At 36.6% G+C, this 27,256-nt stretch overlaps 4 protein-coding genes across 7 annotated transcripts; 2 read left to right on the top strand and 2 right to left on the bottom strand.

Moving 5' to 3' along the window:
• The first annotated feature begins 1,631 nt into the window (after window positions 1–1,631).
• On the top strand, window positions 1,632–7,327 carry LOC141687029 (uncharacterized). 2 transcript variants are annotated; one of them, XM_074492164.1, is made up of 11 exons: window positions 1,639–1,914; window positions 2,063–2,107; window positions 3,984–4,040; window positions 4,405–4,474; window positions 4,906–4,947; window positions 5,055–5,128; window positions 5,613–5,683; window positions 5,852–5,934; window positions 6,093–6,202; window positions 6,648–6,710; window positions 6,860–7,327. In XM_074492164.1, the coding sequence occupies exons 1-10, from the start codon at window positions 1,744–1,746 to the stop codon at window positions 6,708–6,710; spliced, it is 786 nt and encodes a 261-aa protein (XP_074348265.1). In that variant the 5' UTR covers window positions 1,639–1,743; the 3' UTR covers window positions 6,860–7,327. The 2 variants fall into 2 exon arrangements, with proteins under 2 accessions (XP_074348266.1, XP_074348265.1); XM_074492165.1 differs by lacking the exons at window positions 6,648–6,710; window positions 6,860–7,327 and having other exon boundaries at window positions 1,632–1,914; window positions 6,029–6,160.
• A 682-nt stretch (window positions 7,328–8,009) lies between these two features.
• Window positions 8,010–12,303, top strand: LOC141682838 (pentatricopeptide repeat-containing protein At2g29760, chloroplastic-like). 3 transcript variants are annotated; one of them, XM_074487528.1, is made up of 2 exons: window positions 8,010–9,071; window positions 9,168–10,528. In XM_074487528.1, exons 1-2 carry the CDS (start codon window positions 8,014–8,016, stop codon window positions 9,571–9,573), a joined length of 1,464 nt encoding a protein of 487 aa, XP_074343629.1. In that variant the 5' UTR covers window positions 8,010–8,013; the 3' UTR covers window positions 9,574–10,528. The 3 variants fall into 3 exon arrangements, 1 of the variants encoding a protein (XP_074343629.1); XR_012559967.1 differs by adding an exon at window positions 12,142–12,303 and having other exon boundaries at window positions 8,011–10,660; XR_012559968.1 differs by having other exon boundaries at window positions 8,011–10,036; window positions 10,517–10,651.
• Window positions 10,578–11,498, bottom strand: LOC141682839 (disease resistance protein Pik-1-like). The gene is made up of 3 exons (XM_074487529.1): window positions 11,352–11,498; window positions 11,167–11,248; window positions 10,578–10,798 (listed from the first exon to the last, which is right to left on the bottom strand). Exons 1-3 carry the CDS (start codon window positions 11,496–11,498, stop codon window positions 10,578–10,580), a joined length of 450 nt encoding a protein of 149 aa, XP_074343630.1.
• Window positions 12,304–15,994: 3,691 nt separating the features above from the next.
• On the bottom strand, window positions 15,995–17,326 carry LOC141685214 (uncharacterized). The gene has a single exon (XM_074490328.1). It carries the CDS (start codon window positions 17,265–17,267, stop codon window positions 16,677–16,679), a length of 591 nt encoding a protein of 196 aa, XP_074346429.1. The 5' UTR covers window positions 17,268–17,326; the 3' UTR covers window positions 15,995–16,676.
• Window positions 17,327–27,256: the final 9,930 nt, after the last annotated feature.

Raw genomic sequence — 27,256 nt, 5'->3', positions numbered from 1 at the left:
CAAATCGATAAAATTTGTCCGGTTTGTCATGAGGAGGCTGAATCAGTTTTTCACAGTTTGGTGCAATGTAAGGCTGCAGCTCTGTGTTGGCAAATCCATAATCCTAATATTAGCACGAATGAGATAATGGAATTTGCTGAGTGGCCGGAGAAAAACTTATCAGGACAACCGAAACAAGCTACTTCTGTGACAACCCGGGTCAAATCCCGAGCCTTTTCCGAAAACCGGGTCAAGTCCCGATTACGAGTCCGAAATAAGCCGAATCATATTGTCCCGAGTGCAGCAACTTGGGTTACGACAAGCCCACCACAGGCCCCAAAAGATCATGATTTGTTGGTGCACTTAGTAGTAGTTTTTTGTCTTATAAACTGAACAGAAGTCCCAAATCTCCTCGATGTGGGACTGGGGTGTTACAAACTCCCCTACTTAAACTCCTGACGTCCTCGTCAGACCCGAACAGACAGCCCATAGGACCAAGATCGTACCTCTCTAGCCATTGTGGGATAATACCGGCTGGCTTCGTGTCCCTACCTCCGGACCTCTTGCCATTGTGGGATAATACCAACAACCTTCGTGTCCCCACCTCCGGCAACTTGACGCATCAAGCTTTCGAGAGTCGGCTCTAATATCATATGTGACAATTCGGGTCAAATCCTGAGCTTTTTCCGAAAACCGGGTCAAGTCCCGATTACGAGTTCGAAATAAGCCGAAACATACTGTCCCGAGTGCAGCAACTTGGGTTACGACAAGCCCACCACAGGCCTCCAAAAGATCATGATTTGTTGGTGCACTTAGTAGTAGTACTTTGTCTTATAAATTGAACAGAAGTCCCAAATCTCTTCGATGTGGGACTGGGGTGTTACAAATGCAAAGATCATCACCTTGTGCTGGTCTATTTGGACAACCAGAAACGATTTGGTGTGGAGTATTAAAAGCTGGAACTCGATGAGAATTGTTTTAAGGCATGGGAATATCTTTCACTGTGGACGGCAGCTCGAGGTAGGTATATTGAGGCACCTCTTCGACTTCCTATTGTAGGGGATGGTGCAATCTGCTAGGCAAAGCCACATCAAGATGAAGTAAAGATCAATGCGGATGCAACAGTCTTTGAGAACCAGGGAGTTTCAGGAATATGATTGGTGGTACAGAACCATGCAGGTCATATGTTATCGGCCAAAACCACATGCTTTTCAGAGGTAATGAACCCGACTTTACTTGAAGCTTTGACAATTAAAGAAGAATTGAGTTGGGCTAAGGAATGAACGGAGAAAAATATCACTATTGAGTCAGATTGCTTAGTAGTTATTCAGTTGATCAGAAGTGCTACATCTCTGCGATCTAGACTTGGAAAGGTGATAATGGAGTGTAGAACTTTAGTCCGCGAGTTAAACAATGTAAGGTTGTATTTCATTAAACGGTCTGCGAATATGTTGGCACATGAATTAGCTCATGTGTCTCATATGTACCCTGGTCGTGTATTTGACTGGGGATCTATCCCAGTTAATGTTAAATCTTGTATCTCGAATGAGTCTTTGGAATAATAAAATAACATTTCGTCAAAAAAAAAACTTGTTATTTCATGAAATAAAAGTAGAGTGATTTGAATGAGAAAAATCTTCAAACTAACTAACACTCTACAAAGTAGAGTGACTTAATCAAAAAACAAAACATCAAACACACCGAAAAACCAAACCCTAAAAATCAAAATCAGATCACCAAACAAACAAACACACCACTAAATCAATGGAGAAAAACACCGATCAAAACCCCTACTCACTCGCCGGAATCTTGAATTTAACGGCGTCGGAACCCTACTTTCTCTTCAACTTCCTCGTCTTCTTCTCCTACATTCCTATCCGCTTATCAGCCTCCTCTGTTCTCTCTCCTCATTTCACCTCTCATCTTCTTCACCGTGTAAGTATATTAAATACTTGCATTAAAATAAAAATTAATAAAAATTGTTTCTTTATATTTTTGTTTGATATTTATGTTAAATGGAATAATGGGTTTGTTTTATTTACTAATTTGTGTTTGTTTGTGATGTGCTTTTTGTTGATCACAGGAGATTCAAGCTTTTCTTGCATTTTGTATTTTTGCTGCTGTAAAGGTACTGACTTTATGTTGCATTTTGGTTTTAATTGAGTTGTTTTGTGTTGTTGTTAGTCTTTTTTGAGGCGTGATTGATAAAATTGAGGTGTTTGGTGTTATTGGCGATTGCGGAAGTTTTGGTATTTAAATGTATATTTTCGGGGAGGTTTGAAGGCTTGACCTCTTGTTATACTATGGGTAGGGATATTGACTAGGTTAAGATTTGACGGATAAATGCTTAGATGGGTTGTTTTATCACAAGGAATTTGGTAGTTTGTCGTGTAAATTATAGAGATAAGTTTTGTAGTGACTATATGCTTTTTATTGTTACTTTGTTTGTTAAGATTAATGTACTTGATAAACTGCAGCAATAGGCATTGTCATTAAACACAAAAAGCACAATGGGCATTTTGGAGCTTAAGTGTGAAGCATGTGCTTTTTCGAAGTAGTGAAAAATATACTTACAAATATGTGTGTGTAAATTTTGATATATTAAGAAGCTAATATAACTAAAATTGTGCATTATGGATGTGTATATTGTCCATATATGACAAGAAGCCCCAAGGTATGTCAGTGTGTGTATATTGTATTTTTTAAAAATACATATAAACTTGTATTTATGGCCCACATTTTAAAATTTCTGGTCAAATTCTCATCTTTAATAAAGAGAAGTGCTTCGGCGGGACTTTTTTGCGCTTTGATACGTTTCACCAATAACGATACTTAATCTACACTTTTTTACATTGTGAGCGGGCTTATGTTAAGCGAATTCCAAAGTTAGTGCTATGCAATATGCATCACTATGTGCTTAATCTTTTGCTTCAAGCACGCTTTTTACAACACTACTAAGTTCGTGAACAGTTTGTAAATTGTGAATTGCTTTTCCTTTTTCAGAATGCAAATAAGTAAGTATTGAACTGTGAAATAAAGAAAGATTCAATTGACTCAGGTTTTGATAAATTTCTAATTATAAAATTATTAAAATGTACCATTATAGATAATAAAAGTGGATGAGCAAGAACCGAATGAAAGCGAGCCTTCATCACATCATGTAGAAGGAGCAATGCGACTGCGCTCAAGCGTAAGTGTGGTGCGACGCATAAGCGTTGCAAAATTGCAGATTTTGAAGGAGGAATCATGTTGACTTTGAGAGTCACCCAAATTAGACCCTTAAGGCCCTTAAGACTGAAAATATATTTGGTTGGCCGAGATAAAACTCTAAAGTCTTATAAGCAAAATGATTAAGATGAAAACAAAAAATAGAAATGATTGAGATAAACCAAAATACCAAATGTTATTCCAGGTCACAGTTACACGGATCCTCTTATGTCACCACTCACCACCAATAGAAAGTATCTCTTTCTGGATTGTCATCATCGAAAAGGTGAGGCGCTTAGTTGATGGGGATGAGATCCTTTATGAACGGTAGGAAAACTCAAAGGTGTTAAGGATTAAAAATGTAATTTTGATGAAGATTTTGTAGACCTTGATGTCAAAGAGGATCAGTTTGTTTTAAAGAATGAACAGGCTAGTTTCTAGTTCATTTTTTTTGTTGTCATAAACAAAAGTTTTCTCGACTTGTGTTGATTACATGAACGTGACTTGTTATATAATTTATTGTTATTGTTCATAGCTTTTATTATGTTTTAGTATTTACATGTATGTGTGGCTTTATATATTGGGGATCTATTTTGTTTTTGCGCTTTGTGAAGTGTGTGCTTTGCATTTATGCGTTGTGTTTATGCCCCGCGATGCCTTTGCGTTTGAGTGTGCTTTTAATGACTATGGTCAATGAGTACAATCCTATACGTTTTTATTTGGCATTTTATACATTGTTAACTAAGTGTATTTGATCATTTTGAGTTTCTTCTCAATATTCTATTTATCTGTGATAGATGGTGAAAGAGGAAACATGGGAAGCTTTCATTGCGGATACTTTGTTTTACGCAGAGGTGTATTCTTGGGGACCCTTTATTTCTATTTATCGGACGGAGTTGTTTCTTAGTTTTCCAACATAACCTAATTATATTTCATCATGTAATCATGCTTATACCTTGTTTTAAATATTATATAATTGGGAATGGTTCTTTGTATCACATTTTACAATGCTAGGAAGCAGATTAATAATGGATAATGTGTTCATGTTTCTCGCTCAATTTTTTTTCCAATTTTTTTCGTCGCCAAGTGCTGATTTATAAAGAATCTCTTGAATTATTTTTTTTGAACTACTCAGACATTAGTGTACTCACTTGTATCTCACTATGCTTTTACAGTATTTTTCCTTTTCAGTACTGACTTCAGATCTGGGGTTTTCAGGTATTCCTCGTTGCTATTGCTTTGGTCCTGGATTATCATCTTGCTATCTGGTACATGTTGGCATTTTTAGGTAGGGCCTGCCTTTTGCATATACGTATATGTAAGCATGTGAATTTAATTATATTATTATTAAAACTTTAATGGGATATCGATGGATAATATTGTGAGGATATATTATAGTTGTCATCCAATGTTGCAAATTTACTGACCGTAGCAAGATGTCTCGTATAAGTTAGATGATGTGCCTGTAATTTATTATGATATTATGGGTTCTTAAAGACTTGGATGGTAATATTTGTGTATTTATGAGCTCTTGAATTTGGCTGAAGAACTGTGTCTCAGTCATCCTCAGTTCATCTTTTGTATTGCCCAGTTTACATGCTTCTGTTAAGTAAGCAGCAAACCAGACTATAATTGATTGTGGAACTTTGTTACCGTCAGTGAATAAGAAAATTGCTTTCGAGGTTCTAATTGTTTCTCTTTCGTGGTCCTTTTATGCAGTTATATATACATTCACCCAACAACCTCCATACCTAAGTTTAGGTAAATGATCGAGTTTCTGGTACCTTTTATCACGTTCTTTCGTATTTTGTATCACTGCTATTAAATTGGCTATATATATCTGATGTTTTATTGCTGACCTCTTTAAGGTACTTCAAATCAGTTGACACCTCTGCAATTGGAAACTATCCTGACTGAAGGGCGCACATCGAAGTTTTGGCTGGTAGTTCTGCGGATTCTCTTTTTAACCTTAAAAAATACTTAAAAATAGAGTATTTGACTATTTGTGTATTGACTTTAACAGAAAAAAAATCCTAATATTTAAGTAATCTTTGATTTTTGTTACCTACACGAGGTGCTCATATGAACTGTGTTTCCCCTAAAATGTCTATTATCCTTCTTTCTAATGGATGACAACCAATTTGTAATTTGATGACTTCAGTACATCTTCACATATTTTTAAAAAATCGATGTTAATTAGTTTATTCCATTTCATTATCAACTGATTACGTTTAGGTTGTGTTCACCTTGGTGCTTTATTTTGGATAGTTCTGCAAACCACTACGTCCTATTGGAAACACTGATTTTTTTTGTTAAGTAGAACCATTGAATGTCCATTGACAATATTTCGCAGTCTGCAGTAGTGCAAACAGGAAGAACATTGATCTATTTTCCATTTCTTCCAAATTTGCAACTGATCATGGCAGGTTGAATTTCGTGCTTTATCCTCTTCAAATTGCGTACGGACGAGTCGTATTTTTCCTGAGCTTTCAATCACGTGAGTGATTTCTTCCATGCTACTTCTAATTGTGTTCAGTTTAATTTTAGTTTCTGTTTTTTTGTACATCTTTTACTTCGTACTTGACTACTTGTAAATATTATTCTTATCTTTGCTTCAGTTAATTGAAGATGGGTGTGTCTTGTATTCTCCTTTTTTTTACAACAGATTCTCAAACAAAAATCTGTCGTTTGGGACAGTTGATATTGGCCTCTTTCCAAACGTTGCGCCAAAATTTGGAATCTCTCTTGGTGAGAATATTTCTTTGCCATATTCTGCAATTTGCATTATACTACTGGTCCTCGATTCATTCTTGTATGTCGAACTCTTTTGTTTCGACTTCAGTTTGGTCTCTGTATCTTTTTGTCAATGGCTAATGCCTATGGCCTATGGGGAGCTGACTTCACAGGACACAGTAAACAACTTCCCACATATATATTGTTTGAGAACGCAGAAGAGGTTGCACGCTTTCCTGAGTTCAACTTGGAAGCAAAAGCCTCCATTCCTGTTGTAACAAAGGTACAAAATTATACATTATAAGACGCAGTAGTGACATACCATTTTCTGCTATCCGCCACGGTTGGCTTAGCTTAACAAAAGTCAGTTGTCACTTTCATTTTATTAACTTTTAAGCAGAAGTGATTTTCCTACTTATTTTTTATATTGAGATTAAATAATTGTATTAATAATATATATATAGCTTATGAAATGTAAATGAATAAAACAAAAAAAAAGTAGGAGTTACATGTCAAATGAGTATATTGACGATTGTCAAGTACAAATTTGAAATAAGTAACTGTAATTATTATCTATTTGATACTTCCCAAAACTAGACTTATCACTAGAACGGACCTAAAAGTTACTTTCCAACTTATAAGTGAGTAATAAGTTGCTTATAAGGTAAGACAAACAGACACATGTATGATGTATCAAATAACACCTTGTGTGGTCTTTTTGAATGCAGAAACTTCTTTGCCGGCACTTTGAGCTTGACAAACGACTGCTTGATTATGTGAATGGTAAATAGGTAATACAATATTTTGAATAATTTGCTCAAGTAGTTATTAAAAAAAATCATCATGGTAAACTGTTTACCTGATTATATTCTGCATTGAGCAGACATTTTAAATTAATATTCATCAGAACACATTCTTAGACTTGCAATCTTTTATACAGATTGCGAACACACAGATGGATCAGCTGGTGCAAAAGCTGTCAAAATTCCAACACGAGATGCATACAGATAGTGAAGCAGTAGATTTTGTTTTTTACCTTCAGTGTGGATTATGAACCAGCAATTATACACCTGGGAACGACCATAGCTTCAAAGCAAACATTCATTCGGGGGCCAGAGGGCACCGTACCTCTTCCGATTTTCGTTGTAGCTAAAACGCTTTTATGGGTCCATGCACGTTTTATGCAAATTTGATTTTCTGGTTACGGAAAAGCTGATAAATAGAAAGCTTTGCGACTTTATGTCGACAATGATGATATCAGTCTACTATGGTGTATCCTACAGATTCATTAGGTATATATCAGGATGCCAACATGTACTACTCTCAGCGAATTTATAAAAATAAATTTTATCTACAAATTTTTAATCTAATTGTTACTGCTGAGTGCTTACTGCTCAGGGTGATTATCTTTCTTGCTTTTTTTTTAAGAGAGAAGTGTTGTGATAATTCCTCCTAGAAGTAGAAGGTATATTGGATCGTTGAACATATTACTCTACATACTAATAAAGAAATTAAAATATAGATGATTAGATTAAAAGTTTATTATCGAGTACCAATCAATTTCTATTTGAGAAAAATACCCCTAATATCTAAATAGTAGTATATTTTTAATGACAGTAATTTTTTAGATAAATTTTGTAATTACAATAATACTCATCATGTATTTAGTTTAGAAATTGTTATGTACTCATCTAAGTTACGTGAGTACGTACTTAGGAGTATCAAACTGACTTCTTGTCGAACGAACATTACAGTTCACCTCTAGTAATGCCTAGTTAAACATTATATTTGCACTACTGTTTTTTTTTTGACTCTTTTGTAATCAATAATCATTGTACTCACCAGACAAAAAAAATAATTATTATACTCGTGGTTACATATTTTAGAAATTGATCTAATAAGTTGAATAACTTATTTATTATTTATCGGACGATATTTTAAAGTCGGATTTATTAATAATTTATCGGTAATTTATTGAATAAGTCAAATATTTTGATCGATTTATCATTATTTTTGACAAATTTAAATTATGCAAAAATCGATTGGGGCAAGAATCTAGAACAGACCCCTGATTCTGTACATATAAACACATACATGCACACAGTGACACACCTGTTCTTGAATCCCATGAAACAACTAACCCCAACTCTCTCCTTCAGACAACTCAAACAACTCCAAGCTCATCTCATTACAACCTCAAAACCCAACACTTTAAACACCTTACTGTCTTTTTTCACACACTCACACACTCCCCAAAATACCCTTTTTCTCTACAACCAAATGCTCAAGAACCCAAATTCACACAACCATTTCACATTCACTCTTGCCCTAAAGGCCTGTTCTTTACTTCATTCACACCCAAAAGGCCAAGAAATTCATGCCCATGTCATCAAAACATCACATTTTTCTGACATTTTTATTCAGAATTCTTTGATTCATTTTTATTTGCAGCAGAATGATATTGTCTCTTCTTGTCGGGTTTTTGATTGTGTGATTAACCCTGATGTTGTTTCTTGGACTTCGATTATTTCAGGGCTTTCGAAATGTGGGATGGAGGAGGAGGCTTTGGTGAAGTTCTCGAAAATGAATGTGAGGCCTAATTGTACTACTATTGTTACTGTTTTATCTGCTTGTATTAGTATTAGAGCTGTTAAGATTGGTAAATGTGTTTGTTGTTATGGTTTAAAGAATTTTGAATATGATAATGGGGTTTTAGGGAATGTGGTTTTGGATTTTTTTGTGAAGTTTGGGGGTTTAGAGTGTGTGTGGTATTTGTTTGGTAGATTGCGTAGGAGAGATGTGGTTTCTTGGACTACGATGGTGGGGGGTTTTGTGCAGAGAGGGTTTTTTGAGGGTTCGGTTAGGGTGTTTCAGGAAATGGTGAGAGAGGGTGAGGTTGAGCCTAATGAGGCTACGGTTGTTAGTGTGTTGTCAGCTTGCTCTTTGGTTGGGGATTTGAGTTTGGGTCGGTGGGTTCATTCTTATGTGAGTAGTAGGGATGATCTTGTGATGAATAGGAATGTGGGGAATGCTTTGGTGAATTTGTATGTGAAATGTGGGAATATGGATTTGGCTATTAGGGTGTTCCGCGGGCTTGGAGTCAAGGATGTAGTGTCGTGGAGTACTATGATTAGCGGTTTGGCAATGAATGGGTATGGCAAGCATGTGTTGCCGCTCTTCTCCCTTATGCTAATTCATGGGAATACCCCTGATGATGTAACTTTTATTGGTTTGTTATCTGCTTGCAGTCATGCGGGGTTGGTTAATCAAGGGTTAATGCTCTTTAAAGCCATGGATGGCGTGTATGGCATTTCACCCTACATGAAGCATTATGCTTGTATTGTTGATATGTATGGTCGAGCAGGCCTCTTAAAAGAAGCCGAGCGCTTTATTGAGGATATGCCCGTGGAAGCTGATGGTTCCATTTGGGGAGCATTACTTAATGCTTGCAATATTTATGGGAGCGAGGAGATGATTCTGCGAACTAGACAGTCTCTTTCTAAGACCAAAGATGTAACAGTGGGAACTTTTGCTTTGTTATCAAACACATATGCTAGTTCCAACAGGTGGGATGATGCAAATAAGGTTCGAGACTCAATGAGGCGCATGGGTTTGAAAAAGACTGCTGGATGCAGCTGGATTGAGGTTGACTAGAGTCATGGATAAATAGAAAGTGGTCAGAAAGTGAGTATATAGGCATAAAGATAGGGAGTTGTAAAAAGATAATGGATGCTCTTAGAGATTTGACCTGGACTACATTTAGTTGACATATAATTTGGTTTGACAAGGACTGTAATTTGCTGAGTGTTATGACTTAAAGCATTTTCGAAGGACTCCTTAATATCTTTTATCGTTAATGGATTCACCTTCATTTAACATTTTTAGTTTCTCCAATCCCATGTTAGGTGTTTGAAGTTCTTCAGATACGAGGACACACATGCACATGCGCAGACACACTGACACACATGCAGGTTTTTGTGGGAATGTAGCGGCTTAGCTCTTAACTAATGGGTCATTGCTTGAACCTCTATCCTGTAGAAAGCATAGTGAAAAGAATTCTAGAGCACATTGCTCGCTGTTTTTAGTGTAACAGACTCACACACAAAGGGGTACAGAGGTTTGTCGATTATTTGAATGATTGCTTGCTAGTAGCTATCAATTCATATACATGAATTTATTCGTTCTCTTAAAGTAGTGGTAGAACCGCGTCAATATTTCAAATCAGTCACTAACGGTAGAATTCTTTTTCCTCCTGGACTTTCTATAACTGGCAATTGCAAGTATTATGTATATGACTGCTGTAAACTATTATCTTTATCTGAAGTGATATTTTTGACCTTTTTGAGGCAAGTCAGTTAACACCTCTGCAATAGGAAACCATACCGACTAATTGGCCTACGTTGAAATTTTGGTTGTTTGGTTCTCCAATTCTTTTTTAAACCTAACCAAAACTAGGTGTTTTACAAGTTCACAAAATCATAACTAAATTGCAACAAGCCAATATACACGAAGTGCAGTACAAAGTTTTGAGTATACATGTATTGTGTTATTATTACAAGCAAAATTCAACCATCTATTCAGTGTTATGAATTCTCAGGAATCACATGATAGAGCAAGCTGGGGGGTCATGATCATGAGCACAAGCGACAGGGTATGAATTACAGTGATAATAAGGTTGATCCCTGAACCAGAGGAACGACATAGTCTGCATTTTCTTTTTCGGCTTTCTTTTTTTCTTCAGGTACAGTTCCAACACTTAACAAATCCGCACTTCCTAGTTTCTTTCTTAACAATCTCGCGAGTTCAACTGTATCTATTCCTTTCCCTGTTACCACTATTTCATCTTTTTCAGCACCACTCAATGCTACTGATTCTACCCCTGCATTGTTATTGCATTTATAACTTTAGACATTGCTGATTATAACTAAGGAAGCTGGTCCATGTCAAGCGACTATTGCCAACCATCTATCCGCCATATCTTTCTGCAGATAGAAAAAAACCCTAAAAGGGTGTTTTAAGCACTGCATTCACAAAAAAAGCTCAGTGTTTAAACCTATCTGCGGAAAATTATAGCAGACAGATGGTTATAACAATTGTGTGTCCGGGATCAGGAGTGGACAAATGGTTTCACTTACTACAATTTCTTTGTCAGGGACCTGTAACAAATTAAATCAACATACACGCACCCACCCACCCACCCACCCACCCACACACACATATATATATATACATGAATGATGCACATACCAAAGGCTGTAGCTGCAATCTTCATGGCCCTGGTGCGAGACTTCTTTTGATCAACCACTGTCACTTTAATCACTACCCTTTGCTGAAATCCCAAACAAAAAAAACAAAAATAAGTCAGCCATTATAATTCGAAAAGGGATAGGCCTAGTAAAAACAAAATATTTCGTGTGTTCGCGCGTAAATACCATGGCCAGTTTCATATTGTTGGTTTTGGTTGGAGTAGTGAAGCAACACTTTGGTGCCTTTGCTCTGCTTTCTGGAACTTTTTTCAGTGTCAAGGATTGAATGGAGGAGTATTTACAGATAATAAACTTTTGTATTCCACTTTTCATACAGACTAGCAGCTTGATTTTGTGTGAGTTGTTTCTGTTTGATTGAATAAAGAGGAGTATATTTATAGATAAACTTAATTTGAGTTGTTTACATGGATCATGTTTCTAATATGAATAGGATTATAATTCCACAGCAAAATCTACACAATAGTCAATATTGGAACGAATCAGAATCAAATGGTTGCAGTGCTCGGGCCTCGGGCTGTAATGCCACATATTTCTTCCTGAAGGCAATCCAATCCTGAATTTTTAATCTTAATTTAATTTAAACTCGAAAGTTCAAATCTGGTCCCAGATTCTTAAAGCAAATCTGAACTCGATTCGAATTGAAAAAATTCCAAATACTAACGAACCCCCGAATACAATCCAGTAAATCTGAAATGGATTCGAATTCTAAAAATGCAATTATAATGGGCCAAAGGAAGTAATGGCTAATTTGTCCAAATATTGGCGGGAGTAACACACATTTTGTTTTTAACAAGATTCGAACCCTCGACGTTATAAGGGAAGTGAATGTAGGATCCCTAAACCAAGAGGTCACCGGTTGTAATGTTGATTTGATTGTTACAAAAAAGCTAATATACCAAACCAGTCATTGAGCCTTAATATTGCCAGTAATCTTAGTATACTTTTTGTATTTCAGGTACATTATGGAGCCAACTGTTAAATATATGATCCTATTCATGGTATCAGAGCCAGGTTAGAATTTTGTTCAAGAGGAATGACAGCAGGTTTCGAATTGTCACAGTGAACATTTTTGAGAATATCCAATGTGTACTTTCATTGATTGATATAGATCCCAGAGGTAGAACGAGCAACTTCTAAGCCAAGGAAATACTTCAGGGCACCTAAGTCCTTTATTCTGAATTTTGTGGCCAGAAAATCTTTAACCAGCTGCACCAAATTTACATCATTGCCAGAGAGGATCATGTCATCTACATACACGAGTAGAGTCACAATAGACTTGCCAGAAATTAAAAAGAAGAGACTGTGATCTCATCGAGCCTGTTGAAACCCAAATTTAAGTAAGGCATCTGAAAGTTTCACAAACCAACATCGAGGGGCCTGTTTGAGACCATAGAGACTCTTAAGTAACTTGCACACTAATTGTTGAGTAGGATATTTTTCACGAATATGTACAAGAGGGACATATCCTAGAGGAAGATCCATGTAAACATCTTCTTGTAAGTCACCATGCAAAAATACATTGGTGACATCAAGTTGAGTCAATGACCAATTATACTGAGCAACTAGAGCAAGGAGAACTCGAAGAGTTGTCATTTTGGCAACCGGAGCAAACGTATCAAAGTAGTCCAAACCCTCGGTTTGAGTAAATCCCTTAGCCACCAAGCGGGCTTTGTAACGATCAACCTCGCCATTGGGTAAATACTTAACCTTATACAGCCATTTACACCCCACTACACGTTTAACAGGAGTGTACGGAACTACATCCCAAGTGTGATTTGCCTCAAGAGCAGCTAGCTCAATGCTCATAGTTGTACACCACTCAGTTTGAGTAACAGCATGTTTAAAACTAGCAGGTTCAGGGATTTTGGTAATGTTGGCAATAAAGGTTTGATATGAGGGAGTAAATCGATCATATGTGAGATATTGAGTAAGAGGATAAAGGTTAGTACGAACCGTGTTTATCAGATGAGATGGTAACCCTGTATAATCTGCAAACTTGCGTGACAATTGTTTAGTGCGAACTGGACGAGGTGCAGGAGGGGGAGTAACAGGCAAATGAGAAGATTCCACAGTCTGAAGCTCGGGACTATCAGATGAAGGAGCAGTAGGAGTAGTGTCAGCAACCTCATCTAGGAGAGGTTCATACAAAACAGAATCTGACTCGGAGAATAATGATGTGGACACATCCGTGACGATATTCCGAAATGGGAACTCATGTTCCATAAATTTCACATGACGTGTGACAAATATTTTTCGTGTATGTAAGTCAAGAACACGATAGCCTTTTTGAGCATAGGGATACCCAATAAAAACACATTTAGCAGCCCTGGCCTCAAACTTGTCACGAGTAGTTGGAAGAGTAGATGCATAACATAGAGACCCAAATACTCGTAAACTATCATAGTTAGGAGGCTTCTTAAACAAGATCTCATATGGAGTTTTTCTATTCAAGACAGGAGTTAGAGTTCTATTGGGAAGATAGACAGCTATTAGGATGCAATCACCCCAAAATTTAATAGGTAAACCAGCATGGAACCGAAGACCTCTAGCTATATTCAGAATATGTCTGTGTTTGCGTTCCATTAGACCATTCTGTTGTGGTGTATGAACACAGCTGGTTTGATGTATAATACCAAGAGCATTAAAGACACTTGCAAGAGATTTATTTAAGAATTCAGTTCCGTTGTCTGTGCGAACAACCTTAACCGAAGTATTAAATTGATTTTGCACAACATGAATAAAATTTGAAAACAAAGATGGAACAAGGGATTTATCATTTAATAAGTATACCCAAGTAACACGAGACATGTCATCAACAATTGTTAAGAAATATTGACAATTATCATGAGTTTTAACATGATAGGGACCCCATAAATCAGCATGAACTAACTGAAATAAAGAAGAAGATACACTTGTGCTAATAGGAAACTGCAATTTTGTTTGTTTAGCCAAATGGCAACTGTCACAAGTACTCAACAAAGGTTTATTACAAGTAACAGGAAGTAAGGACAAGACAGTAGCTGGGACATGCCCCATTCTAGCATGCCAAAGATCAGAAGAAACACTACAACTAATAGTAGCAGACATTACAGATGAACAAGGCAAATAAGATGCATGTGTTGGAGTGCTAAACTTGAAAGTATCCAGAATATAGAGACCAGCAGACAGACTACCAATCTCGAGATCCTTCTTCAAGACAAGGTCCTGAAGAAAGCAAGTGTTAGTAGAGAAGGAAACAAGTTAATGAGTAGTATGAGTAAGTTGTGGGATATAAAGGAGATTATAAGAGAAAGTAGGAACACATAACACATTATGGAGTGTAATAGACTCAGTCAACACAACATTTCCAACATGTGTAATGTTAGCAGTTTGCCCATTGGGTAAAGACAAAGTAGCAGAACAAGGTTGAGGACAGGACAACAAATTAAGATAAGGAGTAATATGATCAGTAGCCCCAGAATCCAATATTCATTTGGAGTGATGAAGGGGGAAAGAAGTATGAACCTGACTAACAAAAGGATTAGAAGTACCTGAGAACTTAGTAGCATTTGCAGAGCTCATATAAGGCCAGGTAGGGGCTGAAGGACTAGAGGTGGAGGTAGGTGTATCTCTAAGAGTTGCTTGAAGCATTTGCAAGAGATTAGTATATTGAGTAGGAGACAACCCACAACCAGAGGAATCAACAACATTAGAAGTATCAGGCACATGCTCAGTACTAGTGACAGCAACATTGTTGGCATTTTTCTGCTGCATAAATTTAGGTTTGGGTTTAGGTTTCCCAAAAGATTTGTGCCATTGAGGAAAGCCATGAAGGCAGAAACACTTGTCTCTAGAGTGACCAGACTGATGACAATAGTCACATTGCGTATCCTTAGACTCCAACTCAGTCTTCTTGTTTACAGAAATATTGCCCTTAGGATTCTGAAATCTGTTGTATGGAGAAGTCTTGACATTCATAGCAAGCTTATCCACAGAGATCTGAGAAGAACTATTGCGTTGATTTTATTCCTGTAACAGCATACTATAACACTGGCTCAAAGTAGGTAACAGAGTCATAATCAGAATTTGACCCCTGACAGCAGTATAATGCTCATTTAACCCCATGAGAAACTGAGTAAGTTGTAGAGATTCTTCATATTTCACAAGATTGACATTAACATTGCAGGTGTATTTAGCACAACTGCAGGTAGGTTTAGTAGACAAATACTCCAATTCATCACTAAGAGTTCGATACTTGGTGAAATAGGTAGCAATTGACATAGTGCCTTGAGTAAGTTGAGCCAGTTCCTTTCTGAGATTAAACAGCTGAGGTACATTGCCCTGGGCATAGCGAGCAGCTAGATCTTGCCAAATTAGGCGAGCAGTTTTCATATACACCACACTGTTTCTAATGTCCACAGAAACAGAATTTAAGATCCAGGAGGTAACCATATTGTTACACCTGTTCCAGTGAGCTAGTAAAGCAGAATTGGCAGTAGGCATAGTATATGAGCCATCAACAAAACAAAGTTTCAAATTAGACGACAAGGCAATTTCCATGGAACGGCTCCATTGATTATAATTTTGTTCAGTTAATACAATCGTGGTCAAATTCATGCCTGGATTATCAGACGGAAGAAGATAATATGGATGATTGGAATCAATGGAGATAAGAGAGCTCGAAACAGTGGAAGAATAAGATGATGGAGATGCCATAAAGGAAATTGTGCGGAAGTTTGGATCTATGAGTTATGAATTTAACAACGATACCAGCACATCAAACACAGACAATTACTAGTACCAAATAGTTCAATTAGTGATGAACAAATTGAGATGAGAGCAGAAATTGACAAGTGATAAACAACAAAAGTCGTAAATCACAACAAATAGATTGAGAATAGTGTAAACAAGTAACAATATCAAGTAGTAGAACACAAATCACATAGATCTATATGTATATACATCGATACATACAGCTATCGACTACGAAATGAAGTCACAAACAGGAGTTGATACCATAGAGATGTATTGAGACCAAGTATACACTAGAGTAAACATCATTTCATCCAGATTTTAGCTCTGATACCATGTTGAGTAACCAGCTCATCTAAAACCTTAAGGTGTAGAAGGAATGCCCCAATAGGATCATATATTTAACACCAACTTGTGAGCCCAATTTGCACGAGCATGTGTTGATCTCAGCTGATATATCAACTCGTGTTAACGTACGAGCCTAGTTGATGTTGAGGATGGCTGGATGAAAACTTTTTCTCATGGAAAGTAATCGAGCACTGCAAGAACCAGAATGTATAGCGAGAAAGGCAAAGAATGTACATGATTTCCCTGTACAGACATATCAACTATACAAGACACAACCACACTGAACTATACAAGAAAGGCAGAGAGAATGGTGACAAAGTGTACTCAATTCCCCTTTATAAACACACGCGACTGCACATAATTAAAGTATGCATGATTGCACACAAGGAAACTTAGGTAATCATCTTTGAATCACTTTGGATCAGTGCAGTTAAAGTCCTTCATAATCGCAGGAATACAACTTGAACTCCTTGTTATTCCACCCTTTGAGGCATTAGGTTTGAGTTCCCTAGGACTTGATGACTTTGCTCTTGCTGAGCCCTTCTTCAGAATCTCTTTCATGGCTTCAGCCTGAAACAACACAGGATGTGTTCTTCCAAACTTATTAAACTTGGAACAAGCATTCATGTGCTCACTCAAAGCTTCTTCTATTTTTCCTCCAGTTTTCTCCATCTCTTCCTTCACGGCCTCTGAACATAGTCCACATATCAACTTCCCCGAAAACTTATCTTGTACACGTCTTATATACTCTGGTGTGCACTCCTCACACATGCCACAACACTCACACCTAGCATCTTCAACTTCGGATATTGATGGAAGCACCTGATGCTGCTTCATTTCATCAGCTGCAGCTTCAGCTTCTTTTCGTAGTTCAACTGAAATGTCTGATATTGTCCTCTGCAGGCTTTCCATCGATAGTTTTGGAGCTTTTTGTGGAATGACAGTGGTGTTTTGCGCGTATAGAGCAACTCTTGCAGGGTAATTATCTCTAGTAGGAGCCATGATGAAGACGAACTAGTGTGCTTGTATCTGAACTTAAGAATTCGATAAAGGTAAGATTTCGAAATTGAGTTGATGCATAAAGAAGCTCTGTTCTATCTTCTCATTTATACTATCATGCAATGTGTCCATCAAACTTCACATGGATTTTATCTAAAACCTTCACTTTTTTGCATATAAGGACTTGATACAATGATAAAGAATGACTGTACAACATTCACTTCTCCTAGCCATAAGATAAATTAAACAAGTAATATCAATATATCATGATCACGAGGAACCAAATTAAGCCAACCAAGTTTCAATGAACTAACCAAATAGATTAAACAAATCCCCAACCATGCATAGTTGTTGTATATGAATAGTATATATTTGACAGTCACTCAAGAAGATGTATACATAAAGCTCAGAAAAAGTTATGTTCACAGGTTTCCTGAAGGTGAAGATTAATATATTTGGCATTGTTTATATTTTGAATGTATCGAAAATCATATGAACTGAAAGCTTTACTAAAGCATGCCATGCACAAGCAGTGATTTCAGAAAATAATCCAGGTCATGTTCAACATACTATTCTGAGACTTGAAGTTCATCAGAATCAATCTGCATATATGGAAAGAGAAAGATTGCATAAGAAAATACGAGGATCGCTAATTGTTCATGATTTTAGTTGCTTTGGTAAAGATAAAGCTATCTAGTTTTAAACAGTGTTTCAGAAATCGCTAGGCGTTCCAGGGCGGTGAGGGTACTTTCGAGAGATTAATCGGCAAGTCGGAGATTAATCGGACCGATTAATCGGAACATTAATCGGAAGAATATAAATATTATTTTTAATTTTTATAATTATATAATGATCAACATGTCAAATTTTTGTTTGAAAAAAGAAATTAGAATGGTATTAAACAATATCTACACATTTGACATGCGTTATGTACTAATTATTGAGTTTACAATATTAACTATATTTTAATTCACACTTTTAAATTAATTATAATATGTTATTTTTATATTTTAAGTGAGAAAATAAATATATTAGATTACTTGTTACTTCTTACGAATACTTTATATTATAAATTGACATGATATTGTGTGAAATTATGAAATTAATGATTTAAAATTATAAAAACGTAAAAATAATATTTTTTTAGTTATTTTCCGCCTAGACCGCCTAGGACCGATTTTTGACCGCCTAGGCCGCCTAATCCCGATTTTGACCCGATTTTTTGAAAAAACACCTAAATCACCGCCTAGATCCGAGTCGGGGCGTTTTACCACCGCCTAGCGCCTAGGCGGCCGCCTAGACCGATTTTTAGAACATTGGTTTTAAAAAACCTTTGTCAAGGCCGAGAAATGAGAATTACCCTTGGACTTCCTTTTACATGTTTGAAGTTGGTGTTCAACTATTCATGGAAACAGACTCTCATCTATATTCCCTTAATATTTGGGTTTTATATCAAATTAATCACCGAACTCGTTAAAATATATCAAGTAGCTACTTAATCTCCACGGCAACTCATTTAAACCACTAAAATACTGATATATATCACTCCGTTAAGATTTTTTAAAATTTGTTAACAAAAGTGTTGTGTTTTCCGTGTATTTCTTTGATTATTATGGTTTATCAGCAAATTTGAGTGTCTCTCTCTCATCTGTATATCCGTTTAATTGGTCATAAAATAATCGTTATTTTCACGAGTAAAATAGAAGCCGGGTAGTCTGCAATTGCAGTATTAATTTGAGTAAAATTCAAAAGAGAGAGATGGAAAGAATATGTGCTTTCAATTAGAACTCTCCTTATTTATCTCAATTTCATGTGTCTGACAGTTCAACAAAAATATACGACTATAAATTTTTAAAGTTAAGGTTTTCCGTTAAAAGTTTTAAAAAAAATCTAACGGAGTGATATATACTAGTATTTTAGTGGTTTAAATGAGTCATCGTGGAGATTAAATAGCTACTTGATACATTTTAACGAGTTCGGTGGACAATTTGATATAAAACCCCTTAATATTTGCACACAACATAACATGAACCTCGGTAAATTTGTGAAGACCGGCTTAATCAGAATAACACAGGGAAACAAACTCTCGTGCCATACTAGGGGTTATTTGACAAATCTGAATAAAAAAAATCTAAATTGTTAAAATTCTGAGTGACTAAGACATCTGAATTCTGAATGAATAATATCATTTGGTACATAAAATTAATAAAATTTCTGAACAATAATAATTTTTAATTTTCTTTCTTATAATTGGATTTTATTATCTGAGAAAGGTAATAATTCATCACCCTTATTATATTTCAAGTCATAATAAATACATCTAATAATTTTTATATAGTCTAAATAATTGGATTTTTAATAATTATATTTAAATATAAATATAGTCAACAATAACAAAACTTTTTAGAAAATTTGTAAGGCTATCCTTAAAAATTAAAATCGTAAGGCTTGTATTTATCATATTTAAATATATATTAAAGTAAAAAAAGGCAATAGTAACATTTCATTCGAACAGAATTTTTGATACAGCCTGAGTTCTTAATCGTTGAGCAACTTTTCTTTTTCTTAGCGATTGAGAAAACTACTAATCATTAAGATGTTATAAAAAGGAATTCAAATGGGCTTAAGCGTTAAAAATTGTCTATTATGAAGGATTAAGAGTGGTTAAGAAGAAAAAAAATCCCCCCGTACCAAACTGTTCCAGACAGCTGAAATGTGTTTGGTAAAATCTAAAAATTTTTATCTGGAAAATCGCTTTTGGTCTAAAAATTACTATTAGTCAATGATTTTAGCTTTTACAACAAGTATCTATCAGTTTCTGTTGGAAAATGTGGGTATTGAGCCCCACATTGTCAAGTCATTTTGAGCTGTTCTTGAGTGGGTGTCGCTTTTATCCCACATTGAAATGGAAAATGGAAAAGGGGTTTCCATTACTTTATATAGCACAACATTATAGTAGTGTTTAAAAGTGTTAGTAAGGTGTTGCTCCATCTCCTACGTGCGCGCGCAGGGGGGTGCAAATTGTGGGATTTCGAGGGGTAATCCGAGGCTTGCGAAGCCTTCGGGCTTGCCCGCGTGTGCGACGTGCGGACACGAATGTAGCAGAAAATTGGCCCGAATAATCACGGACTAGTTTTACTAATTTTCCACTGGGCTTAGGCTCTTAAATAAATATTCATTATTCAGTATTTATTTTATAAATACGAATATGAATTGATTTGACAATTATAATTCGATTCAATTACGGATAATAATTGACTCTCGAATTAAATTTAATTAACGCTTTTAATTAAATAAGAGAAGTAGTGCACACGTTTCTCTAAACCTATATATTTTCGCTATAGGGTTTAGGGTTTCATACACTCAGAAAACACAGTCGTCTCTAAACACAAACCCTATTCTTCTCTCTCTCGTCGGTGATAGTTTCTTGCTATGTTCTAGCTCGCCGGAGGTGCCGTTTGTACAACGACACCGTCTTCTCGTTTTTTCCTGGAAGGCTGTCGGCTCGCACATACGGTGAGAGGCGAAATAGCTTTAAGTAGATGGTTCTTTTCAACTGGACTCGAGAACCCTCTCATATCCTTATCTCTTTCGTTTACTTTTCTGGTTTACACAGTTATACTCGCACACTGTTATTCACACACACTGTTTTAGTTGTATGTATTAATCGCGGATTGTTTCACAGTTTCAACATCAAAACTTCTCAAAAAACATTATTTTTATATATTATATCTCAAAATATGCATAAAAGATGGCAACAAAAGATGCACTTTTATCTGACCACGTTGCATATGGATCGCTTCCTTAAGGAAGAACCACCGTTGCTCACTGCTGAGAGTAACATGCAGACTGTGTATGCTGCTGATGCTTGGAAGCACTCCGACTACATCTGTCAGAACTATGTGTTAAATTGTTTGTCTGACTCGTTGTATAACGTATACAGCGCGAAGCCAACATCTAAGGTCTTATGGGAGTCACTTGACCATAAGTATAAAACCGAGGACGCTGGGGCAAATAAGTGGATTGTTGGCCGCTTTCTTGATTATAAGATGACAGACTCTAAGACTGTGGTCAGTCAGGTGCAGGAACTGCAGGTGATCATTCATGACATTCATGCTGAGGGAATGGTCATAAGTGAATCTTTCCAAGTCGCTGCTGTTATTGAAAAGTTTCCACCTGGATGGAAAGATTTCAAGAACTACCTTAAGCACAAGCGAAATGAGATGTCTATGGAGGATCTTATTGTTAGACTTCGTATTGAAGAAGACAACAGAGGGTCCGAGAAGAAAGTTAACGTTGCCACTGAGAAGGCAAACATGGTGGAACATGCTCAAAGCTCCAAGCCTAAGAAGACTAATTTTGGTAAAGGGGCAAAGCTGGCACCCAAGGGAGGGATTTCGAAGTCGAAATTTCAAGGGAAGTGCTACAACTGTGATAAAGTTGGTCATAGGTCTTCTGACTGCAAGAAGCCCAAGAAGCCCAACAAGAAGAAAGAAGCAAACATGGTGGAGAATATCTCCAAGGAGATGGGTGACATAGACCTCTGTACTACGGTCTCTGAAGTGAACCTGGTCGGTTCTAATCCACGTGAATGGTGGATTGATACTGGTGCTACTAGGCATGTTTGCTCAGACAAGGCGGTTTTCTCTAGCCTCAAAGCTTCCGATGCTGGTGAGAAACTCTACATAGGGAATTCAACAACTTCTACCATTGAGGGTGAAGGCATGGTGATCCTGAAGATGACCTCTGGGAAGAATCTGACTTTGAAGAATGTACTTTATGTGCCTGATATTCGCAAGAACCTTGTGTCTGGTTCTCCGTTGAATAAGCATGGCTTTCGCATTGTAATAGAGTCAGATAAAGTTATTTTGTCTAAGAGTGGTATGTTTGTAGGCAAGGGTTATTTAACTGATGGGCTTTTTAAGCTCAATGTAATGTTCGTTAAGGACGAAAATGAAATGAAGAATTCTTCTGCTTACTTGCTTGAGTCTCCTAATTTATGGCATGCTAGATTAGGACATGTAAATTATGACACTTTACGACGTTTAAGTGCAAAAGAATACATACCAAAACTTACTATTGATTCAAAATATAAGTGTGAGACTTGTGTTGAGGCAAAATTAACGAGATCATCATTTAAACGTGTGGAAAGGAACACCAAAGTGCTAGACCTAATACATAGCGACATATGTGATTTAAAATTCGCTCCAACAAGAGGAGGAAACAAGTATTTTATTACATTCATTGATGACTGTACAAAATACTGCTATGTATATTTGTTGAAAAGCAAAGACGGAGTTATAGATAAATTTAAAATCTATAAAGAAGAAGTTGAGACACAACAAACTGAGAAAATCAAAACGATACGAAGTGATCGTGGAGGTGAATATGTTGAACCATTTGGGGAATTATGTTCACAACATGGTATAATCCATGAGGTCACTGCATCATACTCCCCTTAGTCAAATGGTGTGGCTGAAAGGAAGAATCACACTCTGAAAGAAATGATGAATGCGATGTTGTTAAGCTCTGGGCTTGCACAATCGATGTGGGGAGAAGCCATCTTAAGCGCAAATAATATTTTAAATATTACGATGCGCAAGAATAAGGATATAAGTCCTTATAAAATATGGAAGAAAAAGAAACCAAGTTACCAACACCTGAAAGTGTGGGGGTGCCTTGCAAAGGTACTGATCCCTACACCGAAGAAGGTGAAGACAGGTCCTAAGACTGTGGATTGTATTTTCATCGGATATCCTCCACACAGTACTGCATATCGGTTTCTTGTTCATGAATACAAGATTCCTGATATTTAAAAGAATACCATTATGGAATCAAGGAATGCCTCATTCTTTGAGACGTTGTTTCCCTGTAATCCAGGAAACCAACAACCTACGACGTCTAAACGATCTCATGAGTCTATAAATGACGATATTGAGAGTGACGAAAGTGAAGACGAAAATGTGGGGGTAGTGAGAAAGAGCAAAAGACAACGAACGGAGAAATCCTATGGGTCTGATTTTATGACCTATTTGCTCGAAGAAGGTGACCACCCAAAAACCTATAAGGAGGCGGTTACCTCACCTGATGGGCCTATATGGAAAGAGGTCATCAAGAATGAAGTTGATTCAATTATGCAGAATCATACTTGGGAACTAGTGGACTTGCCAACTGGGTGCAAACCATTAGGTAGCAAGTGGGTTTTCAAGAAGAAGTTGAAAACTGATGGCACTGTTGATAAGTATAAGGCCAGACTTGTGATTAAAGGATACAAGCAACAAAAAGGCCTTGATTATTTTGATACATATTCTCCTGTAACGAGAATAACGTCCATAAGGATGATGTTTGCTATTACTGCAATGCGTAATCTAACTGTACATCAAATGGATGTGAAAACAACTTTCCTAAATGGGGACATAGATGAGGACATCTATATGGAACAACCTGAAGGGTTTGTTGTCCCAGGACAAGAAAGGAAAGTTTGTAGATTGGTGAAATCATTGTATGGTTTGAAACAAGCGCCTATGAAATGGCATGAAAAATTTGACGAGGTCGTGCTGGCTAATGGCTTCAAAATCAATAAATGTGATAGTTGTGCCTATTACAAGGATAACGAGAGTGGCTACGTCATGATGACTCTATATGTAGATGATCTACTTATTGCCGGAAGCAATGATAAAGTGATCAAATCTACCAAGGACATATTAAAATCAAGATTCGACATGAAAGACATGGGACTAGCAAATGTAATTCTGGGAATTCAAATTTCTAGAACATCAGAGGGTCTCGCATTAAGTCAACCACATTATGTTGACAAGATCCTTGAGAAGTTTCTTAAGGATGACTTTGAGAAAGTTAGGACACCTGTGGATATGACTTTGCACCTATCCAAGAACAAAGGTGTAGCTGTTTCCCAATTGGAATACTCGAGGATAATTGGTAGCCTGATGTACCTTATGAGCTGTACAAGACCAGACATTGCATACTCAATTAGCAAGTTGAGTAGGTTTACGAGTAATCCGGGAGCCGATCACTGGAAAGCGATCATAAGGGTACTAAGGTACTTGAGGGGAACTCGAGACTATGGACTGCACTATGGCAGATACCCAGCAGTATTAGAAGGATATACTGACGCAAATTGGATATCTAGCAAGAAAGCACTTAAGTCTACGAGCGGCTATGTGTTTACATTAGCCGGAGCGACAATATCATGGAAATCCTCAAAACAAACGGTGATAACTCATTCCACGATGGAAGCTGAGTTTGTGGTACTAGATAAATGCGCCGAAGAGGCTGAATATCTACGTCAGTTTCTGGAGGATATTCCGAGATGGCCAAAGCCTGTAACTGCAATAAGGATTCACTGTGATAGTCAATCCGCTATTGGCAGAGCACAGAGCACGATGTATAATGGAAAGTCTCGTCATATACGATGACGACACAGTTCCATTAGACAATTGATCTCAATCGGAATTATCACTATTGACTATATACCGTCAAAAGATAATATCGCGGATCCACTAACCAAAGGGTTATCAAAAGAAGTGGTTGAGAAATCATCGAGAAGGATGAGCCTTAAGCCTATTGCTTAACGGCATCATGATGGACACCCAACCATTGCTGACTGGAGATCCCAAGAACTTGGCTCAATGGGACAACTAAATCATGATGACCAAATCACTGTGGGGGTAACCCCTGGCCTGTTCCTATGATGAGGAAACAATGAGACCCATAAGGTACGAGGTTGAGCTTTGAGCTTTTAATGATCTTTGATGAATACATGGAGTTCAGGAGTGAACGTATGGAATTCAGTTGAGTAAACACGGGTTACTCTATAAGATAAAGATCACCTATGTGGGAGAGAAGTGGGGCCGCTTCAAAGGAGAATTCCGAGGCACAATTCTTTAGAAACTCCTGCAGAACCAGGACGATGTTCCATGGCCAAAATGGACATACTCATGAGAGCTGAACGAGTTGGAATCGATATAGTGATAAGTATATCATCGTTTACACAAACGGTCGAACAGTTCAAGGACAAGCACGTCTACTGTCTACCAGGTAAAGTCGGTATGCTTAGTCGAACGAAGGTTCAAGGAGCATTCTCTACCTATCGTATGCTATATCTGATCGGAAAAACTATCACCAAGTCAAACTCCGTGTATGTCTGTCTGGTGTGCGCTACTGAAATATCAATCTCATCCATGTGGGGGATTGTTGGAAAATGTGGGTATTGAGCCCCGCATTGTCAAGTCATTTTGAGCCGTTCTTGAGTGGGTGTCGCTTGGAGTATGTTCTCCTCCGTGAGGGCTTTCCGAGGCACTTTGAAACACTCAAAATGGTTAAGGGATGAATGAGATACGATCATTCAAAGTTGGTCCCTTGAAGGTGGAATTGTAGATGTGAAAACTTGAATCCCACATTGAAATGGAAAAGGGGTTTCCATTGCTTTATATAGCACAACACTCTAGTAGTGTTTAAAAGTGTTAGTAAGGTGTTGCTCCATCTCCTACCTGCGCGCGCAGGGGGTGCAAATTGTGGGATTTCGAGGGGTAATCCGAGGCTTGCGACGCCTTCGGCCTTGCCCGTGTGTGCGACGTGCAGACATGAATGTAGCAGAAAATTGGCCCGAATAATCACATATTAGTTTTGCTAATTTTTCACTGGGATTGGGCTCTTAAATAAATATTCATTATTCAATATTATTTATTTTATAAATATGAATTGATTTGATAATTATAATTCGATTTAATTACAAATAATAATTGACTCTCGAATTAAATTTAATTAACGCGTTTAATTAAATATCAGAAGTAGTGCACACGTTTCTCTAAGCCTATATATAATGGTTAGAATACTAATATAAAAATCCTGAAAAGTGTCTTTGCGATCTTATATTAATATTTTAAGAACTAACATGTAATTTGTTTAAGGCACGGACGACTAAACAGTCTACAGTGCAACATTATCAGTTCAGATGATAAACTACTATTGACTTCTTTAGAAATACGAGTCCATCTAGCTTTTTTATTTTTTAAAACTGTATGCTTATTTTAATGGAATCCAAAACATGGAGTAACATAATTAAGTCACAACATTTTTAATTACGTTCAATATTTGCAATATTTGAAAGTTAGTTTTTTGATAAAAATAATAATTCTTTTTAGTTAAATTAGAGTTTTGACCAAATGAAAGCTCCAATATCAGTATTTAGTAATTAACTTTTTTGAAATATTTTTTTAATCCCAAGAAGTTAATTTTGAAAAAGTTATTTGGATGAGTTTTTTCAAGTAAATAATAAAAAAAACTAAATGAAACATTTATTTATTAAACAATTTTATTCGAAATAGGTAAATTTAATAATTTAGTCAAAATAGCTATCTATTTATTTTAATGGAAACCTATTCCTTTTTTTCTTGAGATTTTTTTATCGTAATTAACCTGCAGCCGCCACCCTTCGGGTGTACACCGGTTAAACCCTACAGGCTCACGCATAAACTACGTGAACCAAGGTAAACCGCATTTAAGCGACATACTCTCTGACTCAGGAGGCATAATCATAAATTTTACTTCCGTGGAATTCGAACATGTGACCAAGAAGATAGTTATCCCCTATTTAACCAATTGAGACAACTCTTGCGGGCTTTTTGAGATTTTTTTATATATAATGACGCTGACTATATATCTTAGAAATGGTTATTTGTTCTACAAAATTCTAATTAATCCTTTGATAAGTATTCGAACCCAAAACATGGAGTAACAAAATTAGATTACAATATTTTTAATTGATGGATATTGTCAATGATACCGCCGTAAAATTGTTTTTTCTCGTCAGTATTATCAATTTATTGACTAATACGTGTGATAATTATGTATATTTGGTTTTTCACGTGCGTATCATGTAAAATGTAATATAATTGATTTTTAATTGAAAAACAATTTCTAGATTTAAAATATTTGCAAACAATATATAAAATGGTTCTTTGAATAATGTA

This window comes from Apium graveolens, chromosome 9 (assembly GCF_009905375.1).
Source record: "Apium graveolens cultivar Ventura chromosome 9, ASM990537v1, whole genome shotgun sequence".
NCBI classification, from domain to species: Eukaryota; Viridiplantae; Streptophyta; class Magnoliopsida; order Apiales; family Apiaceae; genus Apium; species Apium graveolens.
Note: the sequence above shows the minus strand (reverse complement) of the source record. Positions and strands in the feature narration are given on the sequence as shown.

Excerpts from the sequence above, each read along its gene's own strand:
- LOC141685214 (XM_074490328.1), bottom strand. The coding sequence starts at position 17,267 with ATGGCTCCTACTAGAGATAATTACCCTGCAAGAGTTGCTCTATACGCG.
- LOC141682838 (XM_074487528.1), top strand. The coding sequence starts at position 8,014 with ATGCACACAGTGACACACCTGTTCTTGAATCCCATGAAACAACTAACC. Across the intron at positions 9,072-9,167 it reads AGCGGTTTGGCAATGAATGG|TCATGCGGGGTTGGTTAATC; the intron begins GTATGGCAAGCA and ends ATCTGCTTGCAG.
- LOC141682839 (XM_074487529.1), bottom strand. The coding sequence starts at position 11,498 with ATGAAAAGTGGAATACAAAAGTTTATTATCTGTAAATACTCCTCCATT. Across the intron at positions 11,249-11,351 it reads ACAATATGAAACTGGCCATG|CAAAGGGTAGTGATTAAAGT; the intron begins GTATTTACGCGC and ends TTGGGATTTCAG. Across the intron at positions 10,799-11,166 it reads GATTGCAGCTACAGCCTTTG|GGGTAGAATCAGTAGCATTG; the intron begins GTATGTGCATCA and ends ATAACAATGCAG.
- LOC141687029 (XM_074492164.1), top strand. The coding sequence starts at position 1,744 with ATGGAGAAAAACACCGATCAAAACCCCTACTCACTCGCCGGAATCTTG. Across the intron at positions 1,915-2,062 it reads CCTCTCATCTTCTTCACCGT|GAGATTCAAGCTTTTCTTGC; the intron begins GTAAGTATATTA and ends TGTTGATCACAG. Across the intron at positions 2,108-3,983 it reads GTATTTTTGCTGCTGTAAAG|ATGGTGAAAGAGGAAACATG; the intron begins GTACTGACTTTA and ends TATCTGTGATAG.